This window comes from Garra rufa, chromosome 14, assembly GCF_049309525.1.
Source record: "Garra rufa chromosome 14, GarRuf1.0, whole genome shotgun sequence".
In the NCBI taxonomy this organism is placed as follows: Eukaryota; Metazoa; Chordata; class Actinopteri; order Cypriniformes; family Cyprinidae; genus Garra; species Garra rufa.
In genome coordinates this window covers 9,201,466-9,219,761 of record NC_133374.1, presented here as the reverse complement: position 1 = coordinate 9,219,761, position 18,296 = coordinate 9,201,466, and the positions used below count along the sequence as shown (strand labels likewise).

General features: G+C 36.2%; 1 protein-coding gene across 1 annotated transcript; it reads left to right on the top strand.

Annotated features, from left to right (window-relative positions):
- The first annotated feature begins 963 nt into the window (after window positions 1-963).
- LOC141285190 (protein sel-1 homolog 3) lies at window positions 964-17,785 on the top strand. Its single transcript, XM_073818236.1, has 23 exons — window positions 964-1,156; window positions 1,254-1,749; window positions 1,846-1,972; window positions 2,052-2,173; window positions 2,255-2,370; window positions 2,989-3,050; window positions 3,128-3,260; window positions 3,935-4,061; window positions 4,164-4,301; window positions 4,419-4,618; window positions 4,761-4,940; window positions 8,751-8,870; window positions 9,181-9,321; window positions 9,492-9,554; window positions 10,556-10,729; window positions 11,177-11,304; window positions 11,579-11,662; window positions 11,847-11,937; window positions 12,024-12,108; window positions 12,636-12,745; window positions 15,870-15,997; window positions 16,108-16,210; window positions 16,499-17,785. The coding sequence occupies exons 1-23, from the start codon at window positions 1,100-1,102 to the stop codon at window positions 16,637-16,639; spliced, it is 3,126 nt and encodes a 1,041-aa protein (XP_073674337.1). The 5' UTR covers window positions 964-1,099; the 3' UTR covers window positions 16,640-17,785.
- Window positions 17,786-18,296: the final 511 nt, after the last annotated feature.

The following is an 18,296-nucleotide window of genomic DNA, read 5'->3' as shown; positions in this document are numbered from 1 at the left end:
ATCTATTCTATCATTTATTCTATTTTTCTATCGTTCATTCTATCTTTTTACCGTTCTTCCTATTGTTCCATCTATTGTTCATTCTGTCAATCTATAATTCATCCTATCATTCGTACTATTGATCTTTCGTTCTGTTTTTCATCAATCTATTGTTCCTTTTATCATTAATTCTATCAAACTATAATTTGTTCTATCAATCTATCATTCATTCTATTGATCTATCGTTCGTTCTATTGTTCATTCTGTCGGTCTATCATTCTATCTATTGTTAATCATTCTGTCTATCGATCTTTCGCTCGTTCTATCTATTGTTCATTCCATCAGTCTTTTGTTTATTCTATCGATCTTTTGTTCATTCTAGCAATCTATTGTTGTATCTATTGCTATATATAGTTCTATCTATTGTTCTATCTATCTCCAAGAGGGGTGCCCAATGTAATATATCTGTCGTTCTGTCAATATATTTATCTCATACAAACAGAACATATGTAAATATGTACATTATTTATAAACTTGTATGAATAGATGAACAAGGGGGAAAGACTACATTACCCAGAATGCTACTTCCTGCTATTCCAATTAAACTTCTTGTGGGAGTGGCTAATTTAATTAACATAACTTGAAACAGAGCTAGTTACGAAATTCACAACATCCTTGTCATATGCACAGGGCCTTGTTATAGAATAATTTTAATACTGCATTGGGTGCTAATTAATATATTACGGTAGGAACTACATTCAAAGGCACTGCATTCAAATGCAAATTACAGTTGTCCATAATCTTGTACAGCGCTTAACCTGAGAGTAATTATTCATGAGCTAAACTAGATTTGCGTTAGAGGGTGGAACCCCTCCGTACTGTTTGCTTAAACTTTTACACCTGTAGCTCAAACAGGATGTTATTCCGGGCCTGTTGGCGTGCTCGGGTACCTGCTTTGGCATTTGCAACGGTCCTTGATGCGGATATGGCGCAACCAGCCAAATAACGCAACAATATGTGCGACTGTGCACCATGAACACAGCAAAAAGCTTCATTTTAATTAGACACACATTGCTTCGTTTAATCCAAATCTTTAAGTAGTTGCTGGTTTTGAAGAGGAATGATGGGAGATCTGCCAAAGAGTTTTTACTGCTTATGTTTACATGCTATTATTTATGTAAGTACTGAGAGTGCATTTATTATTCAAATTATGAGTAGACCTATAGATTACATCCATAATTAAATGTGTCTGTTGTTTATTTGTTTACAACCAGACGTCTTTAACTGGCTGTGTGAGCCGATCCAGCACAGGTAATGTGGCTTTCCTTGACGCACCTGACGCGCCAGTCTCCGACTATCCTTTACGCGTTGAGTACAGCTGTTTTCAGTCATCCGTAGTGCATGTTCAGGTTCTGGTTTCTTTCGATACCGGATCTACCTCGGTCGTTTTCGACAAATACTGGACCTGCGAACCAGGACGTGTCAGAATCCGAGTGGTGAGCGTGAGTTTTCCTGACTGGCTTGTGTACCGACCTGACTGGATTATTGGCGATTCTGACTGGGTTCTCAGCTGTTTATTGCGTGGTTGGATCGGACCGGATAAATCCACCGGACTGGACAGGTTTTCTGGAAGCAGTGCGACTGTTTCCCTCGATATTCACTCCCCACTTAGTCGACCCCTTAAACAACACAAACTTTGTGCCAAATGGGACACAGATTTGCTCTGGAGAGTCAGAAGACATGACATATCACAGTGCGCGGAGGAAAATGGTAGTATATGCATAAATGGCACATTTACTGTTTTTATTCAAGTTTTAATCATTAAAAGTAGGCCTACATGTAATACATGTTTTCTTTTCTTTTAAGAGGTGGCATCTCTTCTTTCCACATTGTACGCCTCTACTGGTGAGCGTTATGGCATCATTAAAACCCTCCAGCCTTTCCGAAACGAAGTTTTGGAAGGTCTAAGAATCAAATCCATCTATTACCCCTGGTGAGTGCTTCTGCATTTCTAAGTAGTTGGCATGAAGGATTAAGTTTAAAATCACAGAATAACTTGGTTTGGACTCTAGGTTTGCCGTTTCACTCTGGGTTTGGTTGGAGAAGCCTTGCAGTAACCGTTTATGTGGACTTCTGCTCCACATTGATGCTGAAAATAGTTATGCCACCCCTACGATGTTCCTCACTGATGCTGGTAAAGCCATAAACTGCTCAGATCACTCATTGATTTCTGTTTTTATCACTTCCAGAATTCACTTTTGTCTAATTCCTTCAGGTAAGGTTCACGTCCAGGTGCATGGAGATGCCAGGCACTCCTCAGCGTTCCTGTCATCTTTTAAGGTTCCTCTTCATCAGTGGTGTCAAATTAGCCTGGAGATTTTGGGCCGTGTGGTGAGACTAGTATTTGGACAAATATATGTGTATTTATCTCATAGTATTGCATGATAGGTTGGTGCACAAAGGCCACATATTTGGTTCTTAAATTGAGAGTTTCTTCTTGCGTAATATGGAACATCCCTCAGGCTACAAATGATTTAAAATGTGGGCATATGTGAAATAAATAAATTAGCAAATAAATAAAGGTGCATTTACAATTAGAAATTGTGGAAAGCAACATGAGACTGAAACCTTAGCTGAAATTTGTTTATTGATATATATTAATATATCTGAAATAGATTTTTTGTTAATTATTGTTGTAGAAAAAAAATGCTCATGGCCATATAATTTTTCAAATAAAATGGGACATTTATTCCAGAATACATTGATATGAAAACATTTCTTTGGTTTAACGTGGGCCTTGACAAATGCCAAAAATATTTTTGTACACAGAAATAGTGACTAATATTTGGCAACACAGACTTTTGCCCATATAATTTGTGGCTAAGGGGAATGCTCAGTAACACTAACATTTAATCACTTCTCTACTGTAGTTTGGGTCTCTATTCTAGTAGAATTGACCCAGTTCTTTCATTTTTGAAATTCATATTCTCATATTTCCCTCTTTTGTAGGCGAAAATTTCGATTGCCTGTATGGAGGGACAGCAGCAATTTGTTAACACAGCTGAGCATGTGTAAGAATCTTAATCTAAAGCAGTAAAACTTACATTTCACTATGGTTGCTATAAGAAGGCACTGTTGTTTTGGGCAGATTTGGCAATAACATCATGTTGGATGACACACATGGCTATTTTGTGGTTGGTGGAGGTAAATTCATACAAGGCATTGAAGGATATTATGGACCAGCCACATACTATCGTATACAGGGGCTCCCAACTGACCAGGTAAGATACAATAACATTTTCATGTTTTTATTTTATACATTTTATATTTATTACACACTAATGGCAGATGCTTTTATCTAAAATGGCTCTCATTGATTTCAAATACTACCTTTTGTTTTTTTGTAGTTTAGCTTCTCCTGGCAATCAAACCCATGTTTTTTGCTGCTGTAATTGAAATACAGAATGTATTCTATTCCTTTGGACTAAATATGTGACCCTGGACCACAAAACCAGTCATAAGGTTAAATTTTACAAAACTGAGATATATACATCATATGAACGCTCAATAAATAAGCTTTCTATTGACGTATGGTTTGTTATGATAGGACAATATTTGGCCGAGATACATCTATTTGAAAATCTGGAATCTGAGGGTGCAAAAAAATCAAAATACTGAGAAAATCACCTTTAAAGTTGTCCAAATTAAGTTCTTAATGCATATTTTGAAACAAAATAAAAATTACATTTTGATATATTTATAGTAGGAATTTTACAAAAAATCTTCATGGAACATGATCTTTACTTAATTTCCTAACGTTTTTTGGCATAAAAGAAAAATCAATAATTTTGACCCATACAATGTATTTTTGGCTATTGCTACAAATATACCCCAGCGACTTAAGACTGGTTTTGTGGTCCAGGGTCACATATAGTGAGATTTTATATCTTCACAGGCTGAGATTCAACTTCCTCCAGTAATATCAAATGTGAATATAACTGGATGGTTCCAGTCTTGTCAGAATTTCAAATCAGAGCTTTTCCTCTCGGCAGCAGATCACTCTCTTACTGAGAGACTGTCAGGTCAGTACCGCAGGTGTCCACTAGCTGGCACTAGAGATTAAATTCTATATTTTTGCCATTGTGTACAGTTATTTACTTCAAAACATCAATGTTGACATCCAGACAGCTGTTTGGACGCATACACAGAACTGCTACTGAAACACAGCACAATCAACTCAACAGAGCAGTGTATGCTCTTTGAAACAAATCCTTACAGACGCCAAGTTGCACAGTTGACCAAACTACTGTCACTGAAATATGGTAAGAGTGTATTTAAAACAGTTTATTGATGGGTGTTTTTATTATATACACTCTACTGTTCAAAAGTTTGTGGTCAGTAGAATAATATATAAACTTTTATTGTTGCCTGTTTTCTAGGTCAGGTGAATGCGTCAGTGCTGGGCAGGATTCTGTATGCACTAGTCCTTCGTAAGATCAGTACAGCTCACAGACTGGAGGTTATAACCAGGATGATGCCTTTCCTCCTGCATTCTGGTTGTTTGGGAGACGATAGAGCACTACATCTGGCCTCTGTGCTGTACAGCAGTGGATTCGGAGTCAAGAGACAGCCGTACAAGGTGTGCGTTTTGGGCTAATGTAGCGATCAGATTTCTCAAGCGTCATTCTTATATCTGTAATTGTAATGTGATCTCTGTGAACACTAAATAAAGTGAAGGAGGATTAGTAGTTTGACATGAAACCTGAACTGTGGCGCTGCAGGCTTGGCTGTTGTCCTTGTTGGCAGCGCAGAAGGACTGGAGGTTGGCGCTCCTGCGTTTAGGGCACATGCACCATGTTGGTGATCTGGAGGTGACTCCTGACCGTGACCTTTCCTATGCTTATTACATTAACATCGCAAGACAAACCGGCATAGATCAGAAGAATCCCTCCTCACAGCAAGTAAGAAACTAATTATGCTTTTGTAAAGCCAAGTTAGAAATGTGTTCTTTTATCTTTTCAAATCTCAAATTTCTATGGAAGATGGTAAATTGTGATGGTTAAAAAAATACACTGGAGGAAAATGCAAATGTTTCGTGAGCGACCACAGAGATTCTCATTGGAATGCAGTAGTGTTACGAGAAAACTCAAGTGTTTTGCAAGAAATTGCAAATGTTTCGTGAGTAAACGCAAAGTTTCTCAGAGAAACACACTAGTTTTGCAAAAGAATGCAATGATTTGTAAGAGAACACCATGGTTTTGAGAACGCTATAGTTTTGCGAGAGAACACCTTAGTTTTTTTAGAATGCAAAATTTGTGTAAGGAAGCATTAGTTTTGAGAACGCTATAGTTTTGCGAGAGAACACCTTAGTTTTCTCTCGCAAAACTACTGCATTCTCAAAACTATAGTTTTCCTTTGCAAAACTACTGCGTTTTCAAAAATAGAATGTCCTCAAAACCACGGTGTTCTCCCGCAAAAACTATGGGTTTTTCTCGCAAAACTTTTGCATTCTGAAAACGTTGGTGTTCTCACAAAACTACTGCATTCTCAAAACTTATGGGTTTCTCCCGCAAAACTACTGCATTCTCAAAAATAGAATGTCCTCAAAACCACGGTGTTATCCCGCAAAACTACGGGTTTCTCTCGCAAAACTTTTGCATTCTGAAAACGTTGGTGTTCTCACAAAACTACTGCATTCTCAAAACTATGGGTTTTTCCTCGCAAAACTACTGCATTCTCAAAAATAGAATGTCCTCAAAACCACGGTGTTCTCCCGCAAAACTACGGGTTTCTCTCGCAAAACTTTTGCATTCTGAAAACGTTGGTGTTCTCACAAAACTACTGCATTCTCAAAACTATGGGTTTTTCCTCGCAAAACTTTTGCATTCTGAAAACTATGGGTTTCTCTCGCAAAACTTTTGCATTCTGAAAACTATGGGTTTCTCTCGCAAAACTTTTGCATTCTGAAAACATTGGTGTTCACAAAAACTACTGCATTCTCAAAACTATGGGTTTTTCCTCGCAAAACGTTTGCATTCTGAAAACTACGGGTTTCTCTCGCAAAACTTTTGCATTCTGAAAACGTTGGTGTTCTCACAAAACTACTGCATTCTCAAAACTATGGGTTTTTCCTCGCAAAACTTTTGCATTCTGAAAACTATGGGTTTCTCTCGCAAAACTTTTGCATTCTGAAAACGTTGGTGTTCACAAAAACTACTGCTTTCTCAAAACTATGGGTTTCTCTCGCAAAACTACTGCATTCTCAAAAATAGAATGTCCTCAAAACCACGGTGTTCTCCCGCAAAACTACGGGTTTCTCTCGCAAAACTTTTGCATTCTGAAAACGTTGGTGTTCTCACAAAACTACTGCATTCTCAAAACTATGGGTTTTTCCTCGCAGAACGTTTGCATTCTGAAAACTACGGGTTTCTCTCGCAAAACTTTTGCATTCTGAAAACGTTGGTGTTCTCACAAAACTACTGCATTCTCAAAACTATGGGTTTTTCCTCGCAAAACTTTTGCATTCTGAAAACTATGGGTTTCTCTCGCAAAACTTTTGCTTTCTGAAAATGTTGGTGTTCTCACAAAACTACTGCATTCTCAAAACTTATGGGTTTCTCTCCCAAAACTTTTGCATTCTGAAAATGTTGGTGTTCTCACAAAACTACTGCATTCTCAAAAATAGAATGTCCTCAAAACCACGGTGTTCTCCCGCAAAACTACGGGTTTCTCTCACAAAACTTTTGCATTCTGAAAACGTTGGTGTTCACAAAACTACTGCATTCTCAAAACTACGGGTTTCTCTCACAAAACTTTTGCATTCTGAAAACATTGGTGTTCTCACAAAACTACTGCATTCTCAAAACGTTGGTGTTCTCCCGCAAAACTACTGCATTCTCAAAACTATGGGTTCTCTCGCAAAACTTTTGCATTCTGAAAACGTTGGTGTTCTCCCGCAAAACTAATGCTTCCTTACACAAATTTTGCATTCTAAAAAAACCATAGTTTTGAGAAAGCAGTAGTTTTTGTGAACACCAACGTTTTCAGAATGCAAAAGTTTTGCGAGAGAAACCCATAGTTTTGAGAATGCAGTAGTTTTGTGAGAGAAACCCGTAGGTTTCTCTCTCAAAACTTTTGCATTCTGAAAATGTTGGTGTTCTCACAAAACTACTGCATTCTCAAAACTTATGGGTTTCTCTCCCAAAACTTTTGCATTCTGAAAATGTTGATGTTCTCACAAAACTACTGCATTCTCAAAAATAGAATGTCCTCAAAACCACGGTGTTCTCCCGCAAAACTACGGGTTTCTCTTGCAAAACTTTTGCATTCTGAAAACATTGGTGTTCTCCCGCAAAACTACTGCATTCTCAAAACTATGGGTTTCTCTCGCAAAACTTTTGCATTCTGAAAACATTGGTGTTCTCCCGCAAAACTACTGCATTCTCAAAACTATGGGTTTCTCTTGCAAAACTTTTGCATTCTGAAAACGTTGGTGTTCTCACAAAACTACTGCATTCTCAAAACTTATGGGTTTCTCCCGCAAAACTACTGCGTTCTCAAAAATAGAATGTCCTCAAAACCACGGTGTTCTCCCGCAAAACCACGGTGTTCTCCCGCAAAACCATAGTTTTGAGAATGCAGTAGTTTTGTGAGAACACCAACATTTTCAGAATGCAAAAGTTTTGCGAGAGAAACCCATAGTTTTGAGAATGCAGTAGTTTTGTGAGAACACCAACATTTTCAGAATGCAAAAGTTTTGCAAGAGAAACCCATAGTTTTGAGAATGCAGTAGTTTTGCGGGAGAACACCAATGTTTTCAGAATGCAAAAGTTTTGCGAGAGAAACCCGTAGTTTTGCGGGAGAACACCGTGGTTTTGAGGACATTCTATTTTTGAGAACTCAGTAGTTTTGCGAGAGAAACCCATAAGTTTTGAGAATGCAGTAGTTTTGTGAGAACACCAACGTTTTTAGAATGCAAAAGTTTTGCGAGGAAAAACCCATAGTTTTGAGAATGCAGTAGTTTTGCGAGAACACCAACGTTTTTAGAATGCAAAAGTTTTGCGAGGAAAAACCCATAGTTTTGAGAATGCAGTAGTTTTGTGAGAACACCAACGTTTTTAGAATGCAAAAGTTTTGCGAGGAAAAACCCATAGTTTTGAGAATGCAGTAGTTTTGCAAGAGAACACCAACTTTTTCAGAATGCAAAAGTTTTGCATGAGAACAATAGTTTTCTGAGCAAAAATGAAAATTTTGGGAAAAGAACAGTATAATTTTCAAGAGAATGCAATAATTTTGTGCTATAACAATAGTTTTGAGAACACAGCAGTTTTGTGCAGGATCATCAAAGCTGTCTTAGGTTAACTTTGAACTTATCTATAACTATGTTTTATGAGGTGGCTAATTCTTTCCGTAACGGTTAAGTTTAGGGGTAGGGTTAGGTGTGGTTCTTCGTACGAATTACTGAGATTTTGCCACCTTATAATATCCGTATGATTTTTCACCAGTTGTATGAATGTATTCGAGTGAGGTTGTACAAATTAGCCATGAGATCGGGTTGGTGAATCACAGCAAAACATTGAAAGTGTATTGAATAAATGTGCTTCATTTCCTTCAGAACTGCATCTTTCACAGCAGTATTCAAATTTAAGACTTATTCAAGGTCATTATGTAATTAGATTCACATTAAAACTCTTACATGTAACCCTTAAATTTAATGTGTTGTGCAAGGCAATTTGAGTGGCTTTCTAAATAACATTTAATCTTCTCTGTAGACCTTTGTTGAGTTAATACGTTTAAATGATGAAGAGACCCTGAAGGCCCAAACCAATGAAAACGACGATCTGTTTTACTGGCTGAAGCTGCAGGCACGAAGTGGAGTGGCAGAAGCTGAGGTACTGAAACTTACATCCAGCAAAAAATAAAATAAAATGCACGGCATGTTCCAATTTGATGTACTAATATATTATATTGTGATAAAATCAATTATTATTAGTTTAAAACTGTTTTCTATTTAAATATGATTTAGAACGTAATTTATGCTGATGCAAAACTGAAGTATTAGCATCAGCACCTTCAGAAATAATTTTAATATGCTGAATTTGTAACTCAAGGAAATATTATGTGTATTAATGTTGTGCTGATTGATATGTCTGACCCCAGACTTTTAAATGGTAGTTTATGTATTTGTTTTTATTTTTTCAGCAAGCAATGGGTCGCATGTTATTCTGGGGTCAGCAAGGACTGTCTCCAGACATTCAGACAGCAGTGAAACACTATGAGAGAGGGGCAACCAAACTCAATGACCCCGTGTCTATGTACGACTACGCAATTGTGCTTCTTACGGTCAGGATCCTTTTTTGTTATTGCCATGTTTCATTGTGTGATGGTTTATAATGAATATGTGATTTGACCAGCAGGGGGTAGTCTTGGAACGCATTTGAAGTGAATGTTACTGAAGTAAAAGGTTAGAGGACATTAAACGTACTAAAGATCATATTATCTTGTATTAACAGGGTCAAGGAGTTCCAAAAGATGTTCAGAGAGCCGTTACATTCCTGAAGAAAGCAATAGAACTGGTATATCTTACAAATACTGCATAAATATTTGTTTAAAACCAGGTATTTTTAACTGGGGTGAAGGGGATGTTGGGGGGGTATGTGGAAATTGTTTAAGGAAAGAATAGTATGAATAAATACATTTGAAAAATAAATATTATTTTTTTAAACAAGTAAGAATAGTAAAAAAAAAAAAGTACAAATAAAAAAATGAATTAATGTATAAATAAAAGTTAGTTTAAAAATCTTTACATAATACAAACTAAATATTTTCCAAATAATATTTAGCATATTTGTAGTATTAATGATTCACAGTAAAATAAAAAATAAATAATAATAAAAAAGTACTAGGTGAATAAATGAATGAATACAAATTTTCATAAATTAAATCAATGAATAAATATAAGTTAAAAATCTTAACATAATAGGAACTAAATGTTTCGAATGATATTTAGCACATTTATAGTATGCATTTTTCACAGATAAATACAAAATAAATATGAAAAAATATATAATAATAATAAATGTATAAGTAAATCACAAATTATAAAAATGAATGAATATGTTATTTATAGTATGCATTTTGCACAGATAAAAATATACAAAGTTGTGTGTGTGTGTGTGTGTGTGTGTGTGTGTATATATATTGCTGAGGTAATGAATAAAAATAGTTGAATTTAATAAAAATATACAAAGTTGTGTGTGTGTGTGTGTGTGTGTGTGTGTGTGTGTGTGTGTGTGTGTATATATATTGCTGAGGTAATGAATAAAAATAGTTGAATTTAATAAAAATATACAAAGTTGTGTGTGTGTATATGTGTGTGTGTGTGTATGTGTGTGTATATATATATATATTGCTGAGGTAATGAATAAAAATAGTTGAATTTAATGCATGCAAATGCAAACACTGTTAATTTATGTAACTGTATGTAATGGATGCTTAGCTATTTAATTATTTTTACTGACATATTGACTGTTTTTAATTCAGTCCACAACCTGTAAGTGATTTTTACAATCCGCAGGGTTCCGTTCCTGCTATTACCGCTCTGGGCTGGTACTACGAGCAGTATGAGAAGGATTACGAGAAGGCCGTACATCTGTGGGAAGAAGCTGATGCCAAAGGTCACCCCGATGCTGCCATGAATCTGGGAGTTTACCACTCTCAGGGCCTTTATCCTGGACAACCTGCCGACCAGGTAAACTCTCAAATGTGACCCTGGACCGCAAAACCAGTCATAAGGGTCTTTTTTTTTTTTCCAAATTGAGATTTATACATCATCTGAAACTGAATAAATAAGCTTCACATTGATGTATGGTTGTTGAACAATATTTGGCTGGGACACAACTATCTAACTAAATATTGAGAAAATCACCTTTAAAGTTGTCCAAATGAACTTCTTAGCAATGCATATTACTAATCAGAAATAAAGTTTTAATATATTTACTGTAGAAAATCTACAAAATGTCTTTATGGAATATAATCTTTACTTCATATCCTAAAGATTTTTAGCATAAAAGAAATCAATCAATAATTTTGACCCATACAATGTATTATTGGCTATTGCTACAAATATACTAGTGCTGCTTTAAACCTCTTATTTAAATGAAGAGTTTCTTTAACTATGCCTTTGCTTGTTCAACAGTTTATGGCATATAAGTACTATTTAAAGTCAGCCCAGAGAGGACACTTGAATGGTGGCATTGAATTGGCTGATATTTGGATTCATGGGATTCCTGACCGCGTTGCCAGACGCCCGGCAGATGCTGTTCTGTATGTAACTTAAAGTAATACTATATTATAATGTTTTTGTTTTAAAATGTAGATCTAAAAGCTTAATCAACTGTTCACGAGCATCATGCAGCTTATCAAATTTGGCAAAGTGTGCATGTGTTCACTCAGTGTGAATGGGCATGATGCCTCTGCTACCCATAATCCCCTAGTTGTTAAAAAGATTCAGTTCTTATGTGGCATTAAACTATTTCTAGCTGACATTTTGCTATTGCATTTATTGAAAATGAGCTTTTATCTTTTCTTTGAACTTTAGTTGGGTTAAATGGGCATCTGAGCAGAACGGATATCTGGGAACAGTCTTGAGGAACGGACTGAATGCCTATTTCAAAGGAGACTGGTAAACCTTTCGCTTTGAGTGGCCGCAGAGTTATACATGCAGATATTCATCTAGAATTCTCATAATATTAAATTACAACATGAATGTCTTTTTAGATTTCATTTACATTAGAAAAGGATGTTGCAAAAGCCACTTTCTATTGTTTATTTCATCCTCCCTCTTTCTCTCTCTCTCATTGTTGCAGGATCATGTCTTTGATTTATTATCTGAGTGCGGCAGAGAGTGGATTTGAAGCAGCTCAGTTTAATGTGGCGTACCTGTGTGAACTCAACTCAGTGAGTCATTCTAAACGCTTGCTTTAGATTCAGATGAACATATTCAGTCAATTGGCTTTGACAGATGTTTTATGTTTATACTGTAGGGCTCTTTGGATCCAGCGCTGGTGACTCGGTGCATGTTAAGATACTATAACATGTCGATACAGGCTCAAGATCCAGCTCCTTACGGTAATTTTAACGAATCTAAGACTAAAATAAAAATTAACAATGGTAATTTTAATGATAGTAATTGGACTCTAATATAAAAAAAAAATAAATAAAAAAAAAAAGCTAGAAATAAATACAATTTTTTTTTTTTCTAGTTTGTTTATTTTTATAAGTATAATTTAATTTATAATTGCCATCGTTAAAATTACCATTGTTAATTGTCTAGTTAAAACTAAAAATAAATACAAAAAAAAGATTTTTTTTTTCTAGTTTGTTTATTCTTTTAATATTTGGGTCTGACCATTTATATTACATCTGAAAAGGTTGACAACTCCTGCAGTAGAATGTAAAATGAATGTAATTTAGTGTGGGATACAGAGTGGCAGTCATATATCTTTATATCGAACTGAAGTGCTCATCGTGAAGGGCACCTGAGGTTTGACTCGATGTCCCGCGGTGGTGTGTCAGTACATGTGCTCTTGCTCGAGCTCCCTGTAGCTTAAGCTGGAGTCTCTGCATGCGGTGATGGATGTTTGTTTCCCTCTCAGCTTTGATCAGAATGGGAGATCTGTTCTATGGTGAACGGGCTCTGGGCAGAAAAGCGGTTTCTGATGCCGCAGAGATGTACAAGCAAGCAGCTCTCAAGAACGAACCACAGGTACCAGTGACAGCAAATGGACTGAAGTCTAACCTTGAATGATTAAAGGGATAGTTCACCTAAAAATGAAAATTGTGTCTCGTAAGCCTTCGTTCATCTTCTGGACACAAGTTAAGATATTTTGATGAAATTTAAAAGCTTTCTGACACTGCATAAACACCAACGCAACTACCACATTCAAGGCCCAGAAAGGTAGTAAGCACATTGATAAAATAATCTATGTGATGTTCAACTGTAAATTCATGAAGCTACAAGCTTTTTGTGCTCAAACAAAACAAAGATAACTTTATCCACCGATTTATATGCGAGTATCACGAAATCATTGAATAAAGACGTTATTTTTGTTTTTCGTCAGAAATACTGATGATAATAATCATACGGGTTTGTAATGACATAAGGGTGAGTAATTAATGACAGAATTTTCATTTTAGGGTGAACAATCCCTTGAAGAATTGTAATTATTTAATAAATTAGTAGATTCAAGTCATTATTTGAAAAAAAAAATTAACAGAAGTTAAGTCATTCGTTTATGTTTGTTCAAACGAGGTGTTTGTTTGTTTGTTTATTTAGTTCTAACAATCTCTGTTTACTTGTTTTTGTTTTAACAAGCTATATTTATTTTACAAGCTTTGTTTATCTTAGTTTGTTAGTTTTTGTTTGTTTGTTCTAAAAAGTGATATTTGTTTATTTTAACAAACTATGTACGTAGTTATTTATTTGTTCTAAGCTCTTTTTTATATATATTCGTTTTGTTCTAAAAGATTTTTGTTTTTGTTTGCTCTAACAAATATTTGTATGTTTAATTTGTGGTGTCTTTTTTTTCTACAAGTGATATTTTGCTTTAACAAAAATGTTTATTTATTCTTTTTCTAATGCACAATATTTTTTTATTCTATGTTATTCTGGATTTTCTTTTATTTAATTTAGTTTTTTGGCTTTGTTTTGTGCATTATTTTCAAATAATTCAACAGACCAGAGTCAATTGTTCCACTTGTACTACGGTGTCATGTAGCTTTCACGTTTCACATTGCGGAACTACTTTACCGATAAAATCTTCAAAGCAGTGCTAACAAAACCTTTGTTGCATCATGTATGTTTCTGTGGGTGCGTTTGTAAGGGAGATAGAGTGAGAGAAATAGAGTATGCTTTCTGTACATAATTAAACTTAATTTTGTGGCAAAAGCATGGAAATAAATGGGCGGATTTGTCCTATTATTTACTAAAGTTATTTGCTTGGCCGTAGTGAGTTTTGTTTATTTTGCTTTTGTAGGCTGAAAATCATTTGGCGACGTGATATGGCCATTTTATATAGCACATGCTTTGATATGGGTTTCAGAAGTGGGTGTGGCAAAATGGCTCAATAGCGCCACCTATTCACTTTCAAGTGCCCCTCCCACTTTGTTTCACATCCATGTACAACGAAAATTGGCGCACACATGTAACACACCAATACCTACAAAAAAGTCTCTTGGAGCAAAATCCGAAACCCAACAGGAAGTTGGTTATTTTACATTTTCTCAGCAGATTTTGTCATTTTTGCCATTTTCAGGTTTTAACAAACTCCTCCTAGAGATTTAATCAGATCAACACCAAATTCGGTGACTATGATCTAAAGCAGGGGTCCCCAAACTAAGGCCTACAGGCCGAATGTGGCCCGCCCCCACATTTGGGCCGGCCCTCTGAACAATGCCAGTGACATATTTTGATAATGAAAATGAAAAATTTTAAATGTTTTACTTATATCATATCAGTATTTGATAATAAAGGTTGACTTTCAAACTAAAATTTCCCTTAGTTATTGACATAGCCTAATTATTTGTTAAATTCACCAACAGAATGGTACATTCAAAATAATGTGTCATCGCAATCGAACAGGTGATGCGCGAGGCAGCTAGAAAATTCCGTAATGACAAAATGACTCAATAGCATTTGAGGTGAAACTAGCACTGCTTGTGGGACAGGTGCAAAAGATAGACTCATCTCCCAGTTACCCAAAGTTTTTCAGCTGAGAAACCAGTGGCCCCATTCCTAGTTGAAAAGTGTGTGGAAGGCAGAGTTTGACGTGTGGTTTAAAAAACACAGTGGATTCTTGAATCGATTTTGCTTGACAAGCCCTGTTGGTTGTGCATCTTTTTCTTCCACTCAACTTTCTGTTAACATGCTTGGATACAGCACTCTGTGAACAGCCAGCTTCTATGGCAATGAATGTTTTGTGGCTTACCCTCCTTGTGAAGGGTGTCAATGCTTGTCTTCTGGACAGCTGTCAGATCAGCAGTCTTCCCCATGATTGTGTAGCCTAGTGAACCAAACTGAGAGACCATTTTGACGGCTCAGGAGACCTTTGCAGGCGTTTTGAGTTGATTAGCTGATTGGCAAGTCACCATATTCTAATTTGTTGAGATAGTGAATTGGTGTTTTTTTTTGTTAAATGTAAGCCAAATCATCACAATTAAAAGACCCAAAGACTTAAACTACTTCAGTCTGTGTGCATTAAATTTATTTAATACACAAGTTTCACAATTTGATTTGAATTACTGAAATTAACTTTTCCATGACATTCTAATTTATTGAGGTGCAGCTGTATATCATTTGAAAAGAAATGATCATTTGTCTGTGTGGTGCATAACAAAAAAAAAATATTCTAGCATTAAAAGGTCGAATAAATACAGGTAGTATAATAATAATACTAGTAGTCAGTCCGGCCCATGGTATTTTCTTTTATAAACCGACCCGGCCCCCCATTAAAGAAAAGAAAATTGTGGCCCTCTCAGAAAAAAGTTTGGGGACCCCTGATCTAAAGCCTCTTGTGATGTTAAATTGCAAAGATCTTGAAGGGTGTATCTGTGGTGGCCTGAAGAGATCTACAGGCCAATATTCAGTTATAGTCATAGCGCCACCAGCTGGCAGCAGGAAGTTTGGCACATATAAATGCCTTGGATGTAATCCTTCTATATCACCACTTTAAGTGCTTATTGCTCACTGTTCGCTGTTTTCCAAAAGCCACTGGGTGGAAGTGAGACCAGGTGCAAGGGCCTTTCAAAACTGCTTGCAGCTTTAATATTTGCTTTGTTTTTATTTTTCATTTCAATGAATTCATTTCAGATTTGATTTCCCATCTCCTCAGGGCTGGTATAATCTTGGCCTGCTTGTTCAAAATGGAGAGTCTCTGCCATTCGGTGTGCGTTCTGAGCTCAATTTACTCCACCTCCACTTAACAGACCGACAGATGCTTCTCAGCACCCTGTACCAAAGGCAAGACAACACCACGATCATGAAACATTCAGACTGCCATTATCCACTTCAAATGGCTCCATTGTACTATTCTAACAATCTATTACAGCATGTCTATTTCTTTTCCATAGATGTAGAGAGACCAACAGCACTGATGCCTACCTGCCCTGCACACTGGCATTGTTCAGCGCACACCTGCAATCTTTACAACTACATCAGGATACTGCAATAAAGGTCTGTGTACTTTTTGTCTTTAAAGTACAAACATTGACTTTCGAGTGTCTGGACCAAAAGCAAGCTAATTATAATTATAAAGCAAGTCAGTCTACAACAAAAATGAAAAGGAAAAACACCCTGGATGAACTCCTTGTTGTTTAATTTGTGTAATAGTGTATAATTGCATTATCGCCTCATGGGGAAGCTCCTGTGGTTACTGTGCTAACATCATAATGGTTCATCTATGAGATTGTCTAATGATGAGGGACTCGTTTTCACAAGTAGATGTTTCCTCTGTTCCTGTAGCTCATTGCCACAGTTTCGGCAGCAGTCGGAACGCTGTCTTTTCTATTTGGACTAATTAAATGGAGGACAACACCTCTCCACCAAACATCCCAAACATCTGCTTCCAGCCAAACCCAAGAGGAGGAACAGGAGGAGTCTTAAAGAAAACTGCTAGATAACTTTTATTATTATTTTTTGTCCCAATGTTATGTATGGTTTTCCTTTCATGCAAAGCACTTGTTTAATCCTGATTTTTGTGACATTATTTGTGTAACTTGACACTGTTTTACAGTTGAGGTCAAAAGTTTACACCCCCCTTTCAGAATCTGCAAAATGTTATTTTACCAAAATAAGAGAGAACATACAACATGCATGTTATTGTTTATTTAGTACTGACCTGAATAAGATATTTCATATAAGATGTTTACACACAGTCCACAAGAGACAATTCTAGTTGATTTTTATAAAAATGACCCCGTTCAAAAGTTTGCACCCCCTTGAATCTTAATACTGTGTTGTTACCTGAATGGTCCACAGCTGTTTTTTTTTTTTTTTTTTTTTTGTCCACAGTTGTTCATGAGTCCCTTGTTTGTCCTGAACAGTTAAAAAAATTCTTCAGGTCCCACAAATTCTTCTGTTTTCCAGCATTTTTTATGTATTTGAACCCTTTCCAACAATGATTTCGAGTAGAGTCATTTTTATAAAATTCAACTATTATTTTCTCTTGTGGACTATATGCAAACATCTTTTATGCAAAATATCTTATTCAGGTCAGTACTAAATAAACAATAACATGCATTTAGTTTGATCCCTCTTATTTTAGTAAAATAATCAACATTTTGCAGATTCTTAAAGGGGGTGTAAACTTTTGACCTCAAGTGTAAGAGAAGCACAATCTGACATTTTAACTACGCAATTTTGTTTAAACACAGCGGTACTTATTCAATTTCTTTTCAGGTGGACTTGAAGCGGTAATTCACCCAAAAATTAAGTCATGTTCCAAACCTGTTCATTTCAGCGCACACGTTAGTTGACAGTAGCCATCGACTTCCATAAAATGGAAAAAAGTACTATAGAAGTCACTGGCTACAGTCAACTCCAAATCCAAAACTGAAAGATATTTTTAGCATTTTGGGTGAACTATGCTTATTTATAAACTAGTGGATATAATGTGAATGAATTTCAAACCTTTTTCTAAAAGTACTTTTAAAATGTTACATTTTAGGATTTTCTTCCTCATTTTTGTCACTTAAATAATCAGCGTTTCAAAATAAATAGTACTGAATAAAGTAATATTTTTAACTTCAATTCCTGTTGAACTTGTTGGCTCCTTGTTTCTGACGTGTATTTTCTTCTGAGAGTTCTGGCTGTAGCACTTTGGTGTCTCAAGGCAAACTCATTCTTCCCCCTCTTGGAGGTACGGTGTCCCAGCGGGGCCACTCTGCCTGTGTCTAATGAAAGAGTGCGAGGACTCCCCAGGCTTCTGTGCAGACTGATGCAAACAGCAGGTGTGCGGCAGGCTGAGATGTGCCTACGGCCACACCGGGGCCCCGGGAACACGCACCGCAGCTCACACTTAATTAAAACAACACCAAAAGCTGAGTAATCCTCAGAGAGAGGGAGTGCACCACACTGTGTCAAATGTCCAATCATCAGGAGACGGTAATCTTACTGCATTTATAGTACATTCATAGAATAATGTAATGCTTTCTGTGTGTCCCCCATTCTGGTGCCTCGTCATGATTTATGCATTTAGTTTGTACGCTTGGGCTTACTAACTAACTTACCTAATGTAAACTAATATACCTAATGTAAAGAT